The 18,047-nt window shown below is 45.7% G+C and overlaps 1 protein-coding gene across 3 annotated transcripts in view; it reads right to left on the bottom strand.

Annotated features, from left to right (window-relative positions):
• Positions 1–18,047, bottom strand: part of Ssh1 (slingshot protein phosphatase 1) — a 72,169-nt gene that overhangs the window by 17,338 nt on the left and 36,784 nt on the right. The window contains exons 4-10 of one of the 3 annotated variants that reach the window (XM_004636275.2): positions 15,185–15,249; positions 14,291–14,412; positions 9,307–9,375; positions 8,277–8,342; positions 6,138–6,332; positions 4,359–4,452; positions 2,435–2,563 (exon numbers count right to left, since the gene is read on the bottom strand). In XM_004636275.2, coding sequence (XP_004636332.1) covers positions 2,435–2,563; positions 4,359–4,452; positions 6,138–6,332; positions 8,277–8,342; positions 9,307–9,375; positions 14,291–14,412; positions 15,185–15,249 — 740 coding nt within the window. Of the gene's footprint in view, positions 1–2,434; positions 2,564–4,358; positions 4,453–6,137; positions 6,333–8,276; positions 8,343–9,306; positions 9,376–14,290; positions 14,413–15,165; positions 15,250–18,047 lie in introns of all 3 variants that reach the window. The other 2 variants (XM_023720929.1, XM_023720928.1) reach the window with 2 other exon arrangements.

Here is an 18,047-nt window from a genome sequence, read left to right as displayed (position 1 = left end):
ACCCAGGGCCTTTACACTGGACTACATTTTCAGTCCTTTTAAACATTTTTTGAGACAGTTAAGCAACTCAGTTGTCCAGACTGAGCTTGAAAATGCCATTTTCTGGCCTCAGCCTTCCTGTGCACTGGGATTATGGGTGTGCATTACCACATCTGGTTTCTTTCTTTTTAAAAAAGCTACCTAGCTAGCTAGGTGTTGTGATGGACATCTGTAATCCCAGCACTTGGGAGACTGAAGCAGGAGAATCATTGCAAGTCTGAGGCCAGCCTGTGCTGCACAGTGATTTTAAGGCCAGCCTGAACTTCATAGTGAGACCCTGTTTCAGGGAAAGAAAACAAAAACCCAAAAACAAACAAAAAAACCATGTAACTATTAAAAAACAAAACAAAAAAACCAATGTGGGCTGCCGAGATAGCTCAGGCAAGCATAAGGACCTGGGTTCAATCCTTGGTACCACATGTCATGCTGGCCCCACCCAGGGGGCACTGAGCCAGCCACCGAGTCCAGGCATACGTGGCACACGCCTGTAATCTCAGGGCTGGGGAGGCTGAAACAGGAGAATCACTGCTAGTCCGAGCTATGTAGTGAGACCTTGCACCAAATATATAAAAGGAAAAAAAAAATCAAAACCCAGTGGGCAAGGCCCTGGGTTTAATTTCTAGCACTGTAAAAAACAAAACACTTCAAAAAACATCAGATGAGAAAGTAAATATTAAGAGTGCCTATAGTGGGTATATGAGATTGATGGTATTGGTATCTTTGTTTTTCTCTTTTAGACTGATTTATATTTCCAACCTTCTAAAATATATTTTAACTTACCACTTTAAGAATTGGTATCATTAAAAAACAAACCCTCTAACTCCTGAACTGTCAATGAATATGGAGGGGAAAACACAAAGCCAAAACAATCTTTGGTCTTAGGAAATGTAGACTGAGGTAGAGTCAGCAAGGGCAAAAGCACGAAGTGCCTTAGTTTCTCTGCAGCGTCCTTCCCTGGGTTCCCAAGACAGGCCCTGCTAGACCAGGTGCTGTAGGACTTGGACCAAGCTGGCAGTGTGCAGTGCAGGATGGGTTTGCATATTTGACAGCCTCAAACCTACAAATTCCTTTAAAAGAGCTCTCATGGGAAAAGTGACAAAGATACCAAATATATATATTTGGTGACTCAAAGGTTTTCTCTGTAACTTGTTACAAGCTCCAAACGAGGTCTGATTTATACACACATACATTATCTGCCCCCCCCAATACTCCATGAATGCCTTCTGTGACTGCCACCTAACGGAGAAAGTAGAAGGAAGTACCTTCCAAAGGATTTCAGCACGGTCAAGATCAGTGCCCAGTACTCCCTGCATTATTTTTCAATGTACTATACAGTCTTCAAATCTACAAATTTCTATACATTTTTGTGTGTACATATGAAATGCATACAGGTAGACTGACACATACCAATGCATCACGATACATAGCTAGTGGGTGTCATGCACAGACCTCTGGAGCACGCACTTACTTCCTGCAGGCTAAGGCAAAGCGCTCCTGCCTTCAGCAGCCCACACATGCCCTCAGCTTCCAGGCTGTACTCTCCCCAATCACACACAGACTATAACAGTGCCTGCCGACCCTGCATTTGGCGCTTTCAATGTGTATTTTATTTAATGCTCAGAATGATCTGGTTAAGTTGAGGAGGAAGGCAGAGTGGCATGCTTCATGTCCTGCAGGGGGAGAGGCAGAGGCACAGGAAGCTGGCCCTGTTGAGTCTTTCACTCTACCCCAAGGCCTCTTACCTAATTTTAGTAACATGCCTTCCTCTAGTCTCTGACTCTGAAAGTTTGCCAGTTGCTTTCATTAGAGATTTAGCACAAAGCGACTCAGCATGACCTGAGATGCAGAGAGCCACCCAACCCACCTAGAACCCCGTGACCTGGCTGGACCACAGCAGTGGGCTTTGGGCACAGTGCACCAGGGAGTAGCCTTCTGGACAGGCTCAGGGGCGCAGCTGATTTACTTGGTAATCTGGCTGCACTGTTGTTTCTTGTGTCTCTAGATGCTACGGTACAATTCTGGGACTCAGTGGGTGTGCACTATTATTAACTGGGGCTCTGGAGCCCATGAGCCATTTGGAGGTAGCCGGATGGGGCCTGTTTGTTAGTGACTAAGAGGACTAAGGACTGTGAGGATCTGAAAGTGCGTGCCAGCTAACTATGCCACACCACTTGGCGACAATCCTACAGCTCAGCTGGAGCTGCAGCTCTCACATCTGGTGCCAGAGCAGACCAGCAGGCTACAGGCTGAGGACGGTCTGAAAGGGGCGCTCCCAACAGAGATAGGGTGGGAGCTCCGGCAGCGACTCAAAGGTTTTCTCTGTAACTTGTTACAGTCTCCAAACCTGGTCTGATTTACAACCCTGAAACAGTTACTGCTGAGATGTGCCTCTTACGAGATAAAGGTGATCGAAGATAAGGGAGGGCTTGTCCATCTGTCCCAAGATAAGCAGCATTTCATTGTCTATGAATTCCTTGAATTCTTTCAAGTTACAGTTCATCTGTTTCTCTAATTCATTACGGATCTGCAAAGGGGAAAATGTTAGGGATAGTGATTTGTTAAAGAAAACAACTGTCCACCTCCAAGCAACTAAAATCAAAATGCAAACTATGAGTATTTCCAAAAAGGGTGTCTTTCTTCTCCCTCCCTCCCTCTGTTTTTCCCTTTCCCTCAGAGTAACACATTTGGACGCAAGCAGCAAGGGTGACAAGAATTCACGTTACTCAGCCTACAAGTAAACCCAGCTACGAGAAGTTTATGATTTCAAATAAGGAATCTGAATTTCATGAGATCTTTTCTACCAAGTTTAAAGCACTTATCTTTTCACAATTAAATATAAAATATATCAGGACTAGGGCAGCGTTAAGCACCTGCCTGGCAAACGCAAGGTCCTGAGTTTGATCCCCAGTACCAAATAAGTAAATAAATATCAAATATATCACTATGAGACTATAAAGTCAGTTTCCTTTTCCCTGCAAAGGTATCACAATATGATTTCTAAAATATGCTACTAAAATATATATATTAAAGGGCTGGGGATTTATCTCAGTGATGCAGTGCCTGCCTGGCAAGTGTTAGATCCTGAATTTGATTCCCAGTACAAAAAAAGTATTTAGGGGGGCGGGGAGATGGCTTAGTAGAATAAATGCTTCCCTGGCAAGCACAAGGGCCTGAGTTCAATCCCCGGTTCCGCCAAAAAGACAAAAACAAAACAAAACAAAACAAAACAAAAAAGTATTTAGACATATGTAATCATTTTTCTCCACCCAGTTTTAAGTTATTATAATTCACTGCACTCCTAGAACAAAAAGGAACAGTAAACAAACAAAAAAAGCCTCAACCGGTGCAGGAAAACAGTCCAGGAGTTGGAATGTGCTGTTCTGTTATAAACCTGTACAGAAAAAAGTGTTTGGTTTGTGACAGGGTTTCACTATGCAGTTCAGGTTGGCCTTGAACTCCTAGAAATCCTCCTGCCTTAGCTTTCTGAGTGCCAGGATTACAAGTGCACACCACCACACGTGGTTAGAAAGCAGTTTTTTATCTGTCACAGAGAAAACTCAAGGCAAGGCCAGGCAAGGTGGGGCACGCCTATAATCCCAGCACTGAGGAGGATGAGACAGGAGGGTTCCTGAGAGAGAATTTGAGACCAGTCTGGGCTACAAAGTGAGCTCAAGGCCAGCCTGAACTGCACAGTGAGATCCTGTCACAAAAAGACAAAAAAGAAAAAAAAAAAAAAAACACCCCAAGGCAATGTGGGGCAGAAGAGGTGGCAAGGGCATTAATAGCAAATGCTACTAGACACAGCGACACACCTGTAATCTCAGTTACTTGGGAGACTGAGGCAGGAGGATTTCAAGCTTAAGGCCAGAGTGGGCAACTTAGAGACCCTGTCTCAAAATGAAAAATGAAAAGGACTAGAAATGTGGTTCAGCACTTCCTGAGTTCAGTTCTCAGTCCCATGGGTGTGTGTGCATGGGGGGTGGGGGGGTAGTATGTATATGGGGGATAAATGCTTCTGGGTGCAACCCAGGCACCACATGGAACTGTCATGAAAGATCAAACAGGTGAGGTCAGAGAGGGCAAAAAACCACATCCAAAGTCTCACAGCTTTAGTAGTGGCAGCTCTGGAACTAGAGGCAGATTCCAAGGCCAGTGTGCTTTTCACCAAGTCCTGCTGCCCTTGTACAAAGGCAGAGAAAAGCCTGCAAGAGAGGGTAAGAGGATCTGGACATGACAAGGTGTTGTCCAGGCCTGACTCTGCTGCACAAATGTACACCCTGTGACCCCCTGGCCTGCTACCAGAGCAAGAGTCCTCTTACCTCTTTCGAGGTCACATTTTCAAGATCCTGGCTCATCATGATGCTTCGCAGTTTGGCTTTGATGAGACGCTCAGTCCTTTCCCCTTCGGTGGGCCTGGAAAGAAAGAAACTTAGTAAAGCACAGAACTATAGGGTGCCTGAGGTCAGGGGCCACAGCTGCCCTGGGGTGGAGTGGAGTGTGGCCGGGCACGTAGGGCTCACTTCCAGTGTGTTATTTTCTGGGGCTGGGAGAGGTGTGAATGCCTGCCCCATGTCTTATTCCAGGAGGTGCCACAGAGTAGAAGGTAGCGAAGAAGACAAATGGCAGTCTGGAAAGGAAATGCCTGTGTAACATGCCAAAATATGGCATCCTTTAGTGTCTCCTGAACATGGCCACATACACAGCTGAAGCAGCCTGTCATGTCATTCTCATACAAAATCAGTATTGATGTCTTCCTTGTAACTCCTACACACCAGCCCTTTCCAGGGTCACACAAGACCAGGACAGTCCTTCCCTTTCATCTATCTAAAGCAACATCACCTCCTGCCACGCTTTCTCATCAGTTCTTTGCATATTTGAATGCTGCTTCCAGTCATCTGGGCTGCTTCTCTGTCAATAGCTGTCTGCAATTCAGCACCAGCTAAGCATGGTGGTACATGCCTATATCCCAGGACTCTGGGAGGCTGAGGCAGGAGGATCATTAATTTGAGCAGAGCACAGACAACTTACTGATTTAACAATACTCTAAATTAAAACATTAAAAACAGGAGCATGCAGCTCCATGTAAAGGCCCAGGGTTCAATGACCAGTACTATAAAAAACATAAACAAAAGGCATGTCCTAAGCTGGGCATGGTAGCACACATTTATAACTCCAGCACTTGGGAGGCTAAGGCAGGAGGACTAGCAAAAAGTTAGCCTGGGGTACTTAAAGAGTTCAAGGCCAGCCTGAACTACATAGCAAGAGCCTGCCTCAAGCAAAACAAAAATCAGCATTCTAGCAGAATTTTTTTTTCTTTCTCTCTCACTCTCTCTCTCTTTTTTTTTTTTATACCACAAACTGAACTCATGACTTCATGCTTGCCAGGCAGGTGATGTGCCACTGAGCCATATCCCTGGCCCAGGGGAAGAGGTTCTTGATCTAAACAGAACAGCTTTCTTTCTTTTCTCACATTAAACTCTGAAGAGCACGGCCTCAGGCCACATTACTACCACTGGTGACCACATGACAAAGGCCATCCACTTCACTATCCATGCTGCAAAGGCAGACTCTTGGATTAAGGCACCTGAAGAAACAGAGATCATGTTCGCAAGTCTCCTGGAAGTAGAGAGGGAAGCTTTGGAAATTTAAGACTTGCCAATGTGCAAAGGAAAGCCCCAAACACAGAGCACCACCCAGAGAAGGTGAGTAAGTTAACAGCACATGCTTTGTGGTTTGATGGAAGTTAGGGATTTATTCCCCAAAAACACATTCATCATTTGTCTCTAACTTTTATTTGCTTTTGAGTTTTTCTTTCTTTTTTTTTTTTTTCTTTTTTTCTTTTTTTGCGGAACCGGGGATTGAACTCAGGCCCTTGCACTTGCCAGGGAAGTGCTTATTCCACTGAGTCATCGCCCTGGCCCTGTCTCTAACTTTTAAATGGGGTATATGCCACATACCCAATACCCAAAAGTGTCCCAGGAGCCCCAGGTTATATCCCTGTGACAAAAGCTGGTTCTGGGAAGGCAATGGTCAGTCAAGGTTCTTCATGCAGCTGTGCCTGACAGGCCCAGAGCCAGGGAGTTGGGTGCCACACGTACTTGTCAACAAACAGTGCCGGGGAATCGGGCCGCGTGGACTCCAGGTCCTGCATGGCATTCCACTCGTTGATGCAGCTCTGCTCAGACCCAATGCAACTCTCATAGTAGGTGGCCCAGATAAGTGCCACACCACCGGGGAAGTAGTTGTGCCTTCGAGCCACCTCACAGGCCTTGTGAAGCACCTGCAGGGCAGACCTGGGGGTGAAGGTGGGGAAGGTCAGGCCTGGAAAGGCACAAGAAGTGCTGGCTTTTCCCTCTGACAGAAGATTTAAGGTGGGAAGATTTATAAAGGACGCACAAGCTTATATATAAGTGCATGTGTACCACGTGTGGCAGTCTGAGACAGCTGGTAGGACTCAGATCTAGTCCCTGGGAGATACATGTCCGCAAGCATACGCAACATCCTTGTTCATTTCCAAAGGGGTAAAAGATAACAGCAAGCCACCAAAATTTCCTACCTCTTCTAAACAGGCTAGTTTACATGTTACTTTACATTCCTTTAACTCCAAAGAATTATGACTGACTTCTGAAGTTGTGGTATCCTTAATGTAGGAGCCATGATGAAGCCTCATAGCAGAAAAGAAAGATCATACTATACCAGAGCAATCTGAGTGCATCATCCTAATAACTGAACTTCTAGCCTCGCCAGTAGCCCATCGATGTGATCACAGCTTAAGAGGCTTGGCTTCCTCACACAGACACTAACTGCAGAGGACTTCCGGAAAGCACAGTGGGACAGGAGAAAGGACACTAAAAATGTTTCACTATGTCACCCTCTTTTGCTCCTCTGTAAAACTCATGTCTGTTCTGTCATCTCCAGTTGCTCCGGCCACACCTAACAGAGTGCAGTTCCCTTCACTGAAAACGCAGCACCTACCATCTGCCAACTAGATGGAGTGAGTAACATTTTATCACCATGGGCTACAGAGAGGGAAAAATGCACCTTCAACAGTAATTTTTAAAATGCATTTAAAAATGAGTAAAAGACTTGAATAGGTATTTCTCCAATGAAGATACATCACTGGTAAACATGCACATGAAAAAATGCTCAACATCAAGTCATTAGAGAGATGCAAATCAAAACCATGAGCTATCATTTCACAACCATTAAGGTAGTGATCATAAAAAATAAACAAGTTAGGTGCAGTGGTGCACCTCTATTAATTCCAGCACTCTGGAATTATACCTAGAAGTGAAGTTGCTAGATCACATGGTAATTCTGTGTTAACAGTCTCAAGTTTTAGGGGAGCCTTGGCAACTTTAGGGAGACCTTACCTCAAAACAAAACACGGGCTGGGGATATAGAACAGGGGAAGATTACTTTCCTGGCATGCACAGGCCCTGTGCCTGTGTTCAATCCCCATTACTGTAATACAAGCAAACAAAACACACACACACACAAAACAAAACAAAACAGGAATTGACAAAGCTATGTAGAAACTAGAACCTGATATTTTGCTGGTGAGAATATAAAATGGCACAGCCACTATGGGAAAGTTCGGTGATTCTCCAAAATGTTCACACAGAATTACCATATGATCTAGCAACTTCACTTCTAGGTATATAACAAAGGAACTGAAAGCAGAGCCTCCAGTAAATGTACACAGAAGATCACAACAGCATTACTCACACTAGCCCAAAGGCAGAAACAACCCTAACGTTCACCAACAGATGAATAAACACAAAGTGATGCATTCATACCATGGAGTATCAGTCAGCTTTTGAACACATAAGGAAAAATTGGCACATCCTACAACATGAATAAACCCTTAAGCACTATGCTGAGAGGAATGAGACAAATACTGTATAATTTACTTATTTGAGGTTCCTAGAATGGGGAGACTCATAGAAACAGGAAGAACAGAGGTTACAAAGCCTGGGGAAAGGAAAAGAAAATGTTATTAGTTAACAGCTTCAGAGTTTCTGTTTGGAAAGATGAAAAAGTCCTTGCAATAGTATGAATATACTTGAATGGCACTGAATTGTAATTTCAAAATGGTTAAAATACAAATTTCATATTAGGTGTATCTTTCCATACATACCCTTAAATAAGTTTATTAGTAGAGAGGATTTTTCTATTTATGCTGTCATCTAGAAAACTATTTCTGAAGAGTTAACAGTCCCTTGAACCCCACTTACCACATGGCCTGGACAGATACGGGCTTAAATATGTGCATTCTTCCAGCTGTGCTCACACTGAACCCGCTGAGAAAAACAAAAGGAAAGGACCCATGATGAGAAATCAGACCCCTTCAATCACTGTGTACTCTGAAAACAAGCTCATCTAGAGCTGTCTGATGGATTATAGAACCCACTGGAGCACAAACATGGGCAAAAGCTGAAAAAATCCCACCCTAATAGGAAGTCTTGTTTTTAACTTAGCAAGACCAGCTCTGCCAAACACTGAAAGTCTAGCAGACGGCAGAAGCAAGAAGGACTGTGGCACCAGTGCTTGCGTTTCCACAGCTGTTCCTGACCACCCATTACCGCCCCGTAATTGTAAGAAAATATATTGATGGTAGACAAATTTTTTTTAAAAAGGAAAATCTTCACAGAAACCCACCATTTCAACAAATTAAATTTTTAGTTTTCCCTTCCAGGCCTCTCTTTGAAGCTGTGTAAGTTTTACCTGCTTGGAATTGTAGCGCAGGGACAATTTCCCATGTCACTTCTTTCCACTTACCATCTTACCCAGTCTATTCTCCTGGGAGTGAGTGCATGCAGAATGCTGACAACCCTTTGTTCCCTACCTAGGGCGGAACTGTGTCAATCCTGTCAACAGGACCCACAGTAGCACCTGAAGCACTGCTATGGCTGTCAGTTTCATGTCTCTTCCTGAACTCCCAAAACAGTGAGCCCTTGCTGTAACCTGCTCATCTGTGAGCTTCAGGACCCTGCCCTACTGAGCACACACAGTGACAAGTGAAGGCACATGAAGGACGATCAGTGAGCTGCTGCTCTTGAGCCTCACAGTGCAGCACATCAGCAACTCCCTTTCACCAGTAGCACATCACCGAAACTCCCTTACAGAATGTGCAGGATGTGTATCTTGCGAGACTCCCTGGAGGATACCACCATGTCAGGCATGTGATTGATTATCTAAGAAGGCCCAAATCAGCTGGTGCTTCTGAATCTACAGAGAAAAAGTCTCTGAGAGATATGTCCTCACCCGTCACCATCAAGGTGGATCTTCGTATCACTCCACAGTCGGAGAACCATCCCAATGGTGCAGCTCTTACTGCAAGGTGGGAAGAGAAGACATCGGAGTCAGTCTACCTATAACCATGTATGGGCTTCCCTGCTCTCCTCACTCCACCTGTCCAGCTCACAGACAAGCTCCACTGACCTATGGCAGACTGCGGGGTGTAGACAGCGGTGCTCATGCAACTTGGGCAGGCACCGCTCATCAATTAATTCTAAAAGACACTGGTCTGGGGTGACTGTGCTCAAGGCAGCCATCAAGTGGCTGCATCATTTTTTGTGTGTGGATGTAACTATCAGCCAGAGGCTCTTGGGGTACAGGAACAACCAAATGACCAAGTACCCATACTTTGGCAGGAAGAAGTTGTGATGACTGGTGCTGTGCTGGTAGAGGGCCAGACCTAGCTGAGGCACTGGGGCAAGTGGTGGCAGCCAACCCCAATCTCATTATTCTTCGGTGACTGTAGAGAGGACAGTGCAGTTCATTTTCAGACTTCTGGTTTTCTATGTTTTGTGTAGCTACCATTTCATAAACTAGCTGGATCTGGTTTTGTTTTGCCCATGCTAACAGTGAAATGATACTTACCGACTCTAGAGACTGGTGCCACAAACACAGAGGGAAAGAAAGGGCTTATTATCAGAGGGGCTCCTCAGATTCTTAAGAAAATTCTTTAGGCACTTAAAAAAAACAGCTGGCTTGTCACAAACTGCTGCAACAATGCCAAAGGCTGGCCTGACACCCACCTACAATCCTGAGCTCACATCTCTGCCACTGCTTAACAGCCTGCTGGGAGCTGGTCGCACTTGCTCACACGCCTGACTGGACATGGAGCTTGGGCGCTTAGTACCTGGTCCTTTACCAGAGCAATGCTTACCCCACAGACCTCCTACAATCTTGGGCTTTTCATCTGGGGGTAAGGTCATTTCAAGCCTGAGCCTTGGATTGAGCAGATTCTCTACCTACTCTTCTTCCTATCCTGAAGTCCTACCCAGTCTTGGTGGTTCCCTGTATTTCTCTTGCAGAGCTTCAAAATTAGTTTGTGTTGGGGCAGGGGAGATGGCTCAGTAGAATACGCGCTTGCCTGGCAAGCACAAGGACCTCAGTTCAATCCCCGGTTCTGCCAAAAAACAAAACAAAACAAAACAAAAAAACAAAGTAAGTTTGTGTTGAGCTTCACAGGGCTCTCCAAACTACTCAGCTGTGTCCATGTCAGGAAGGACTGGTCCTTTGGAGCTTAAATCTGATAAAGCAGAATGCTCAGGAGGGTGCACTGCAAACTAAGCCCGGACTAGTAAAGCATGGACATCACAGCAGAGAGAACTGCACTGAATACAGGGTGGGAGACCAAAAGGCTCAGGTTCAGAATTAGATGTATATGGAAAGTAGGGAATGGATGTAGTTAGGGGAAAAGGATCTCTTCAGGGTAGAAAGAACCAGAGGATGGGCCGACGAGATAGCTCAGCAGACTACAGTGTCTGCTTAGGCAAGCTTAGACAAGCGCAGGGACCGCAGTTCGATCCCAACACATGCCATGCCAGCCCTGCCCTGAGGGTGGGCTGAGCCAGCAAGAGTCCGGGCATAGTGGCACACGCCTGTAATCCCAGTGCTGGGAAGGCTGAAAGCAGGAGGATCGTAAGTCCAAGCTATGTAGTGAGACCCTGTAACAACCAAAAATACATATATAAGAAAGAAAGAGACAGACAGACAGACAGACAGACAGACAGACAGACAGACAAAGAAAAGAACCAACCAAAGGATAAAGAGGGACTCTGGTTGGAGCAACTAACGGAGGAGAACGCAGGTCCCAAGTCCCCAGAGTCTGTACAATAGGAACAGGGTACAAGCAGGGGGCAGCCTATCACAAGGATCTGCTCTGGAAGGCCTCACAGATGGAAGGACACTAACATGTGGAGGACAGTGGAGCATGATCACAGAACTCAAAATGGTCCTGTACCTGAAATAAAAATTAACCCAAGATCAAGTCCAGGAGTGGTGCCTGATCTTCAGTACATGCGAGCTACCCCGACTTGCCGTTACTTCAGTACTCTTCTAATGGAGCACATGGTCACCTTCTCACTGGGAGCCCAAGAGGATACCCTCTGGGGCAATGCTCCTCCCTCCCTTCCTCTTTTAGACTAAGGGAAACAAAATCTCATAGCACAAATTTAAGAAAACAAGAATACTATGGCCTCCATAGGCCAAAGGCTTTTGGCAAGGGCTAGCTAGGACTTTGTTTCAGACCAAGGGAGAATAGGAGAGCCTGGCGCTTCCTTGTTGGTAGGCCTGATGCAGCTGTGGCGGGGCCCTCCGTGCTTGGGAGGAACACATGAGGGGTCTCCCGAGTCCAGGTTCCTGCTCACCTGCCTACCAGGGGGATCCTGGTGTGCTCACTGCAGCCTCCTGAGCTTCTGACTGCTCACTTACACAACGACAGGCAGGGCTCCCCACTCACAGGGAAATTTCAGGATTAAATTTCACAGGGATGGAAGGTGATGTTCACAGTGCTTTTGATCAACTGTGTTGTACTTTGCAGCTTTAGCCAGGGATGTCTAATAGGAGGCAGGCTAGACTCTAAGAGCCTTCACAATCAGGATCAACATCAAAGTGCAGCCCAAAGGAAGCAAGTTTCAGTTCAGGGGGAGAAACAATTACTAAATAGACTCTGGTGGTAAGAAATCTCTCCTCTGGAAAAATTTCCCAAGGACTGGGTTGTCATGTGAAGACAACTGTAGCTGCAACACTTAAATACAGAATGTGTCTGCCTCGCAGCCCCCAAGGAAGGGCCCTCATCATGTCTGGGAGCAGCTGCTTAGTGGCATCACGCCACAGTGCCCCCAAGCCCTCTAGTTTGCAAGTGTCTCTTCAGAGCTCAACTCCTGGCACAAGGTGATCTGTGTGTTCATCCACACTTAATTCCCAAATAGCCTGGGGCCACAGGTGGCAGCTCCAACTTTGATCCACCTAAGTATGCTGCAGAAAACTTCTAAATGATGCAACGAGGTGTTCCACAGAAATACACAAAAGCACAGTCCTAACAAGCAACAGGATCTACGTTACCACCTATAATTCAGAGCAGCTTGCTCACACCAAGGAGATACAAGTGTCCCCTAAATGTGGCCATTCACAGCCTCTGGGATTTATTCTGCTCCACTCTACCTGGCCCTGCTCTACCTTTGAACTTGCCTTGCTACCCACTGGTCTGGTATGAACCAGCTGAAGAGCACTGGCTCCTCTGGCTTACAGCCACTCCACTGTGTCCACACAGAGAGAAGCAGGGTGTCTCCATCACTGGGCCTCTTACCCTCATGGCTAGTAACAGCTGTTTTCTGAGCTAGCTGGTATCTCTTTGAGGCCAAGAACTGTGCGCTGCTGCTTCTTTGCTTCAGGGGCCTCACCAACTGCTTGGTACACCAGAGAATGCCAGCAAACTATCTGCTCAATGAATGAGTAGATTAGTGGCAATGAGTAAGTAAGGAGTCTGCGTTGGTCTAGTTTTCATAGATTCATGGTTAGCATGATGTGCAGGAGTACATCCCAAATGTCACATGAATGGTTTACATATGTAACATGTCCATGATATAACCCCAGTGGCCTCTGGTAGCTGGGAAACTGCAAGCTACTCCTAAAGCCAGACCAGGATCCTGCCCCAAAGTACTTGAGGCCTGTGATACAACCTTTTTAGACCAGGTGCTCGATGTTAAACCAGCAGGCACATTCTGTCATACAGGCCTTGGAGCCTGAAACATGCCCTCTACGCCTGTCAGCCTAGAAAGCATCTTCTCTGCTTCCAATGCTAACCCTGGCTTATCCTTCTTGGGCAGCACAGTGTCTCTTCCTTCAAGAAGCGTCCAGGCTAATGTGCTCCTTGCTATGGCTTGCATAAGGCTGCAGTGTTTCCTAGAGGTCCATGTGGTGGAAGCTTGGTCCCCAGTATGGTAGTGCTGAGGTGGTAGACCCTTCAAGAGGTGGGGAGGTCTGATCTCCAGGACCTCATGCCATGCGGGCCCCAGCTGCCAAAACCAGGTGTGGTGGTACACTCCTGTAATCCCAGAACTGGAGAGGCTGAGACAGGATGATCACTACAAGTCTGAACTGCACAGTGAGACCCTGTACCCAATAATATATATAAAAAAAAGAGGAGAGGCCTAGTAGAAGGTAATTAAGTCATGGCTTCATTGTGGAAGGAATTGAGGCTGACTTCATAGGGCAAGTTAGTTTTCACACACGCTAAACACAAGCTCTACCAGTAGTAGAGCAAGTTGCTATAAAAAGATCAAGCCTTAGGGCTGGCAAGATAGCTCAGTGATCTAAAGCGCCTACTTAGGCAAGCTTAGGCAAGTGTGCAGGAACCGTGGTTCAATCCCCAGCACCACCTGCCATGCCAGCCCTGCCTCCAGGGTGGGCAGAGCTGGTCACACACGGGCACACACGCACACACACAACAAGATCAAGCCTCACCCCTGGATCTCTCTCTCATGATGGTTTCCTCATCATGTGATCTCGTCTACATATTCCCACCACTGGGATGCCATCTCTCATCAGCCCCTCCCCAAACAGATGGCGCTGCATCATCCTGGACTTTCAGCTTCTAAAATAGTGAGCTAAATAAACTTCCCTTCTTTATAAAATACCCAGACTCAGGTATTCTGTGATTCTAACAAAATATAGACAGACGTCCCTCCTCTTCTATAGTTCCCAGTGTTAAAAGTACTGTGTACTTTTCAGTCTTCTTAATATACTCTAAGTTTCCCAACAGCAAAGACTGCATCCAACACTGTACCCAAGCATGAGAGCCGGAACGGTAACCCTCTCCTCCCAGGGCCTCAACCTCCATCTGTTCTCCATCAGGACACATGCTCATCTCCCAGGAATATGGGACAACACGGAAACTATTCAGTAGTAGTTGCTGTGCCCCTCCCTCCCAAAGGAAGCGTTATCCCATGAGACTCACCTTTCCTTACTGGAGAAATCAACTCCCAGCAAAATATTCTCTTCAGTGTCCTGGCGCCCACTGCTGTACACCACCACCATGTAGCGCACACGGTCTGCCCAGGCACTCTCTAAGCGCACGGCCTGCGTAGGGCAGGGATGTCCTCATTGGTCTGCTCTCTGGGGCAGCCCTCCCCTCCACCTTCCTTCCACCAAAGCAAGAACAAGAGCTTAGCAAAATGTGGTACGCATACTTATACCCTCAGCACTCGGGGAAGCTGAGACAGGAGGATCATAACTTCCAGGCCGGTCTGGTCTGGGTAATTCAGTGAGTTAGTGAGACCCTCTCAAAATTAAAAAATTAAAACTGTTGGGGTTGCAGTTCAGTGCAAAGCCCCCAGGTTCAATCTCCAATATTAAAAATAAAACAAAACAAAATAAAAACAGACCAAGAACTTCAGTACTCTCCCATTCTTTCCATGAAGGAAGAAAATTAGTGATAAAGATGAAATATTTGAAAGCAAGAGCCAGGTTTCACTTCTATCTAAAGTGCTAGGAAGAGTGCCCAGCTCAGAGGGAACACTCAGAACATGTAAAGTGAGTATACAAATTAAATCTAGAGATAGGATGGCATTTGGCAGACTGCTGCAGAGACGTGACACACCCTCTGCTGGTCCCATGCAGTAAATGTGCCTTTGGCTTTTTTTTTTTTTTTTTTTTTTGGTGCCAGGGTGGAACCCAGGGCCTCATACAGGCTAAGCACATGCTCTACCACTGAACTGCACCCCAGCCTGGTGGTAGCTCTCGGGATCAATATGAAAGAAGACAAAAAACCTTTCCCCTTCCTACTCATGAATGGCTCCCCACCAAATTTCACAATTAAAAATGAAAACTTGCCACTTTGATCTCTTCTTACCAGCTTGATTCTGTCTTCACAACGCAGAAGGTTGATCATTACTTGCAGATGTTGGGGTAGGTCACCTGTGGGACCAGTGAAGAAAGTTATAAGTCATTCACATACTTTTGAGGAAGAAACCTAGATGCTGAGTGTGAGGACCTAAAAGATTTTGAAGTGAAAAGTCTAACTATAGCATAGAAGAAATATAAAACCTCCCTTCTGGATATCTCTTACTCTGCTCTGGAATGCTGTACCAATGGAGATCCGTGATTTACAGCTTGCAGCCATACTGCGAAGCTACTCTTATTTTCTCAAATACCCTCAATGTGGGTGTTTTCAATACAAAATTTGGGTGTGTATTTTTAGGGAAGGGTCTACAGGGTGTTCAGGTCTCACTACTAGATCGGGCTCGTAGTAATCCACCTGTTTACAGCCTCCCAAGAGCTTCAACACAAAATCTGGACAACACAGATTAGTCTAGAGAAAAATGTTATTTTGTTGAAGCAAACATTACTTGGTAGCGTGGGAGGTAGATGTGACCAAAATAAAGGATTTGCCAAGAGTTAATCCAAAAGAAGCCAGGGTGGTGGGGGTTGGAGTGGGCCACAAGTTCAAGTCCAAGGCCAGCCTGCGCTACAGAGGGAGTCTGTCTGTCTGTCTTTCTTTAGAGGCAGGGTCTCTCTCTGTAGTTCAGGCTGTTCTTGAACTTAGTATGCTTCACACTCTAGCCTTGAATGCACAGCAAGCTTCCTACATCAGCTTCCTGAAAGCTGAGATTACAGGTGTGTGAGACGTTCTCAAACAAAACAACATCTGAAACTAAAAGCACTGAGTGCTATTTTCCCTCTAAACTCTTCTGAATTTTCCATGAGAACAGTATTTTTTACACCTGTGAAGAAATATCTTAAGTGTCTCTACAGATGTTGCCTTTATGGTCACCCAGAGAAGTAATTTGATAATAATCTGCCATTTGTACTTTTCTTGCTAAAAACTATGTATTATCTCTTTTATCTTCATTATTTAAAAAAGGCAAAAATCTAGGGCAGCCTTTTTTTTGGCGGGGGAGGAGGGATACTAGAAATTGAATTCAGGACCTTGTGTTTGCCAGGCAGGCACTACAACACGGCTATATCCCTGGTCCATAGGGCAGGGTTTTTTTTTGTTTTAATAATATTTTTTTCCACTGAGACGTGGTCTATGTTGCCCAAGCTGGCCTGGAGCTCCTAGATCCACCTGCCTCTGTCTCCCATACAGTTGTAACTACATGCACACACCACCGTACCTGGCAAGCACAGGCTTTTGAATTTTTCTGAGCTGCTCTGGGGTCTAGGAGGTATCTCTAGCCTGGATTTTTCTAGGTGCTAAGCTGGCCAGAAGTAAGCTAAGTGGAGGAGGGAGGGTGTTCCAGGTGGGAGGGCTTTTATAACTGAGGTGTGTCATCAGTAAGAAGCAAACACAATGATTTCACTGCTTCTTCCTTCCTTACTCTTCTTCCCTTCCTCCCTCACCTCTCCTTCCCTCCTTTTCTCCCTCCCTCCCTTGCTTCCATCCATCAGTTCTGGGGATCAGGTCCTTGAACATGCTAGTAAAGTCCTGTATCACTGAGCCGTATTTCCAACATGTTAATTTTGTATTTCATTTTGGGACAAGGTCTGGCTCTGTAGGCCAGGCTGGCCTGAAGCTTGCAATCTTCCTGCCTCAGCCTCCCAAACAGCTGGGATTATAGGTGTACACTATTGTATCCAGTTTTGCAATTTTCTTAATGTATGTGTGAAGTAATGATCTAGGAAAAAGGTACAAGGAATAACTCATTGAAAAATCACACTAATTTCAACTTTGTGCAATACCCCCAAGACACTATATTACTTGTTTTCTAAAAATTACCCTATAAAACAAATGAGACCCCTACAAATGAAAACACTGTATTTGTTCTTATTATGAAAACAGCTTTTATTTTAAAGCAGAATGAAATTTGATGTCAAAATCACACTTCCTGGGGCTGGTGAGATGGCTCAGTGGTCTAAAGCACCTACTTGAAACAAGCTTGGCAAAACACAGGGACTGCGGTTCAATCCCCCAGCACCACATGCCAGCCAGCCCTGCCCCCTGGTGAGCTGAGCTGGCCACACACACTAAATAAATAAATAAATAAATAAATATTAAAAAAAAAAAATCACACTTCCTGTCTCAGAGGGGAATAGGGTATGTAGTAGGAAGACAGATTTCACATTAGGTGTTCTTTCTGCAATAAATACAATTTTAAAAAAGGGAGGTACCCCTCTTATCTGAATTTCCCAGTAATAGGATTCCACAGTGTAAAAACCCTCCAGTGGTGTCCATAAGCTCTCTGTAAGGAATAATCTGGAGACAATGGTCCATGATAAAGAAGGACGTGGAGCTCCCCATCCCTCTTCTTCCACCTACAAGGCACCCACCTGTCATGTCTCCAGTGCCATGAGACCATCGAGCCAGCAAGTTGGTTCTTAGCTTACTCAGGTCTCCTACCATCCACCCAGGTCTCAGAACCACAGACAAAAGCAAATGCACTCCCATGTCTAATCAATGCTTATATGAAAGGGGCATTTTCCACGCAGATAACTCCTTTCAGTGAGATTATCTGCCGAGATGTGGAACTGCTGACAGACAGAAATCCAAACTCCACTGACACCCACACACATATAAATCAGAGAACACAGTGTCAAATACAGGTTCTGCAAAGAACATGCCATTGGGCTGGAGAGATGGCTCAGTGGTCTAAAGCACCTACTTGAAACAAGCTTGGCAAAGCACAAGGACCGCGGTTCAATCCTCCAGCACCACATGCCAGCCAGCCCCGCCCCCTGGTGGGCTGAGCTGGCCACACACACACACACACACACAC

The sequence above is a fragment of the Octodon degus genome, unplaced genomic scaffold, assembly GCF_000260255.1.
Source record: "Octodon degus isolate 3935 unplaced genomic scaffold, OctDeg1.0 scaffold00079, whole genome shotgun sequence".
Lineage (NCBI taxonomy): Eukaryota > Metazoa > Chordata > Mammalia > Rodentia > Octodontidae > Octodon > Octodon degus.
The sequence above is the reverse complement of the archived record's forward strand: the minus strand, read 5'-3'. Positions and strand labels throughout refer to the sequence as shown.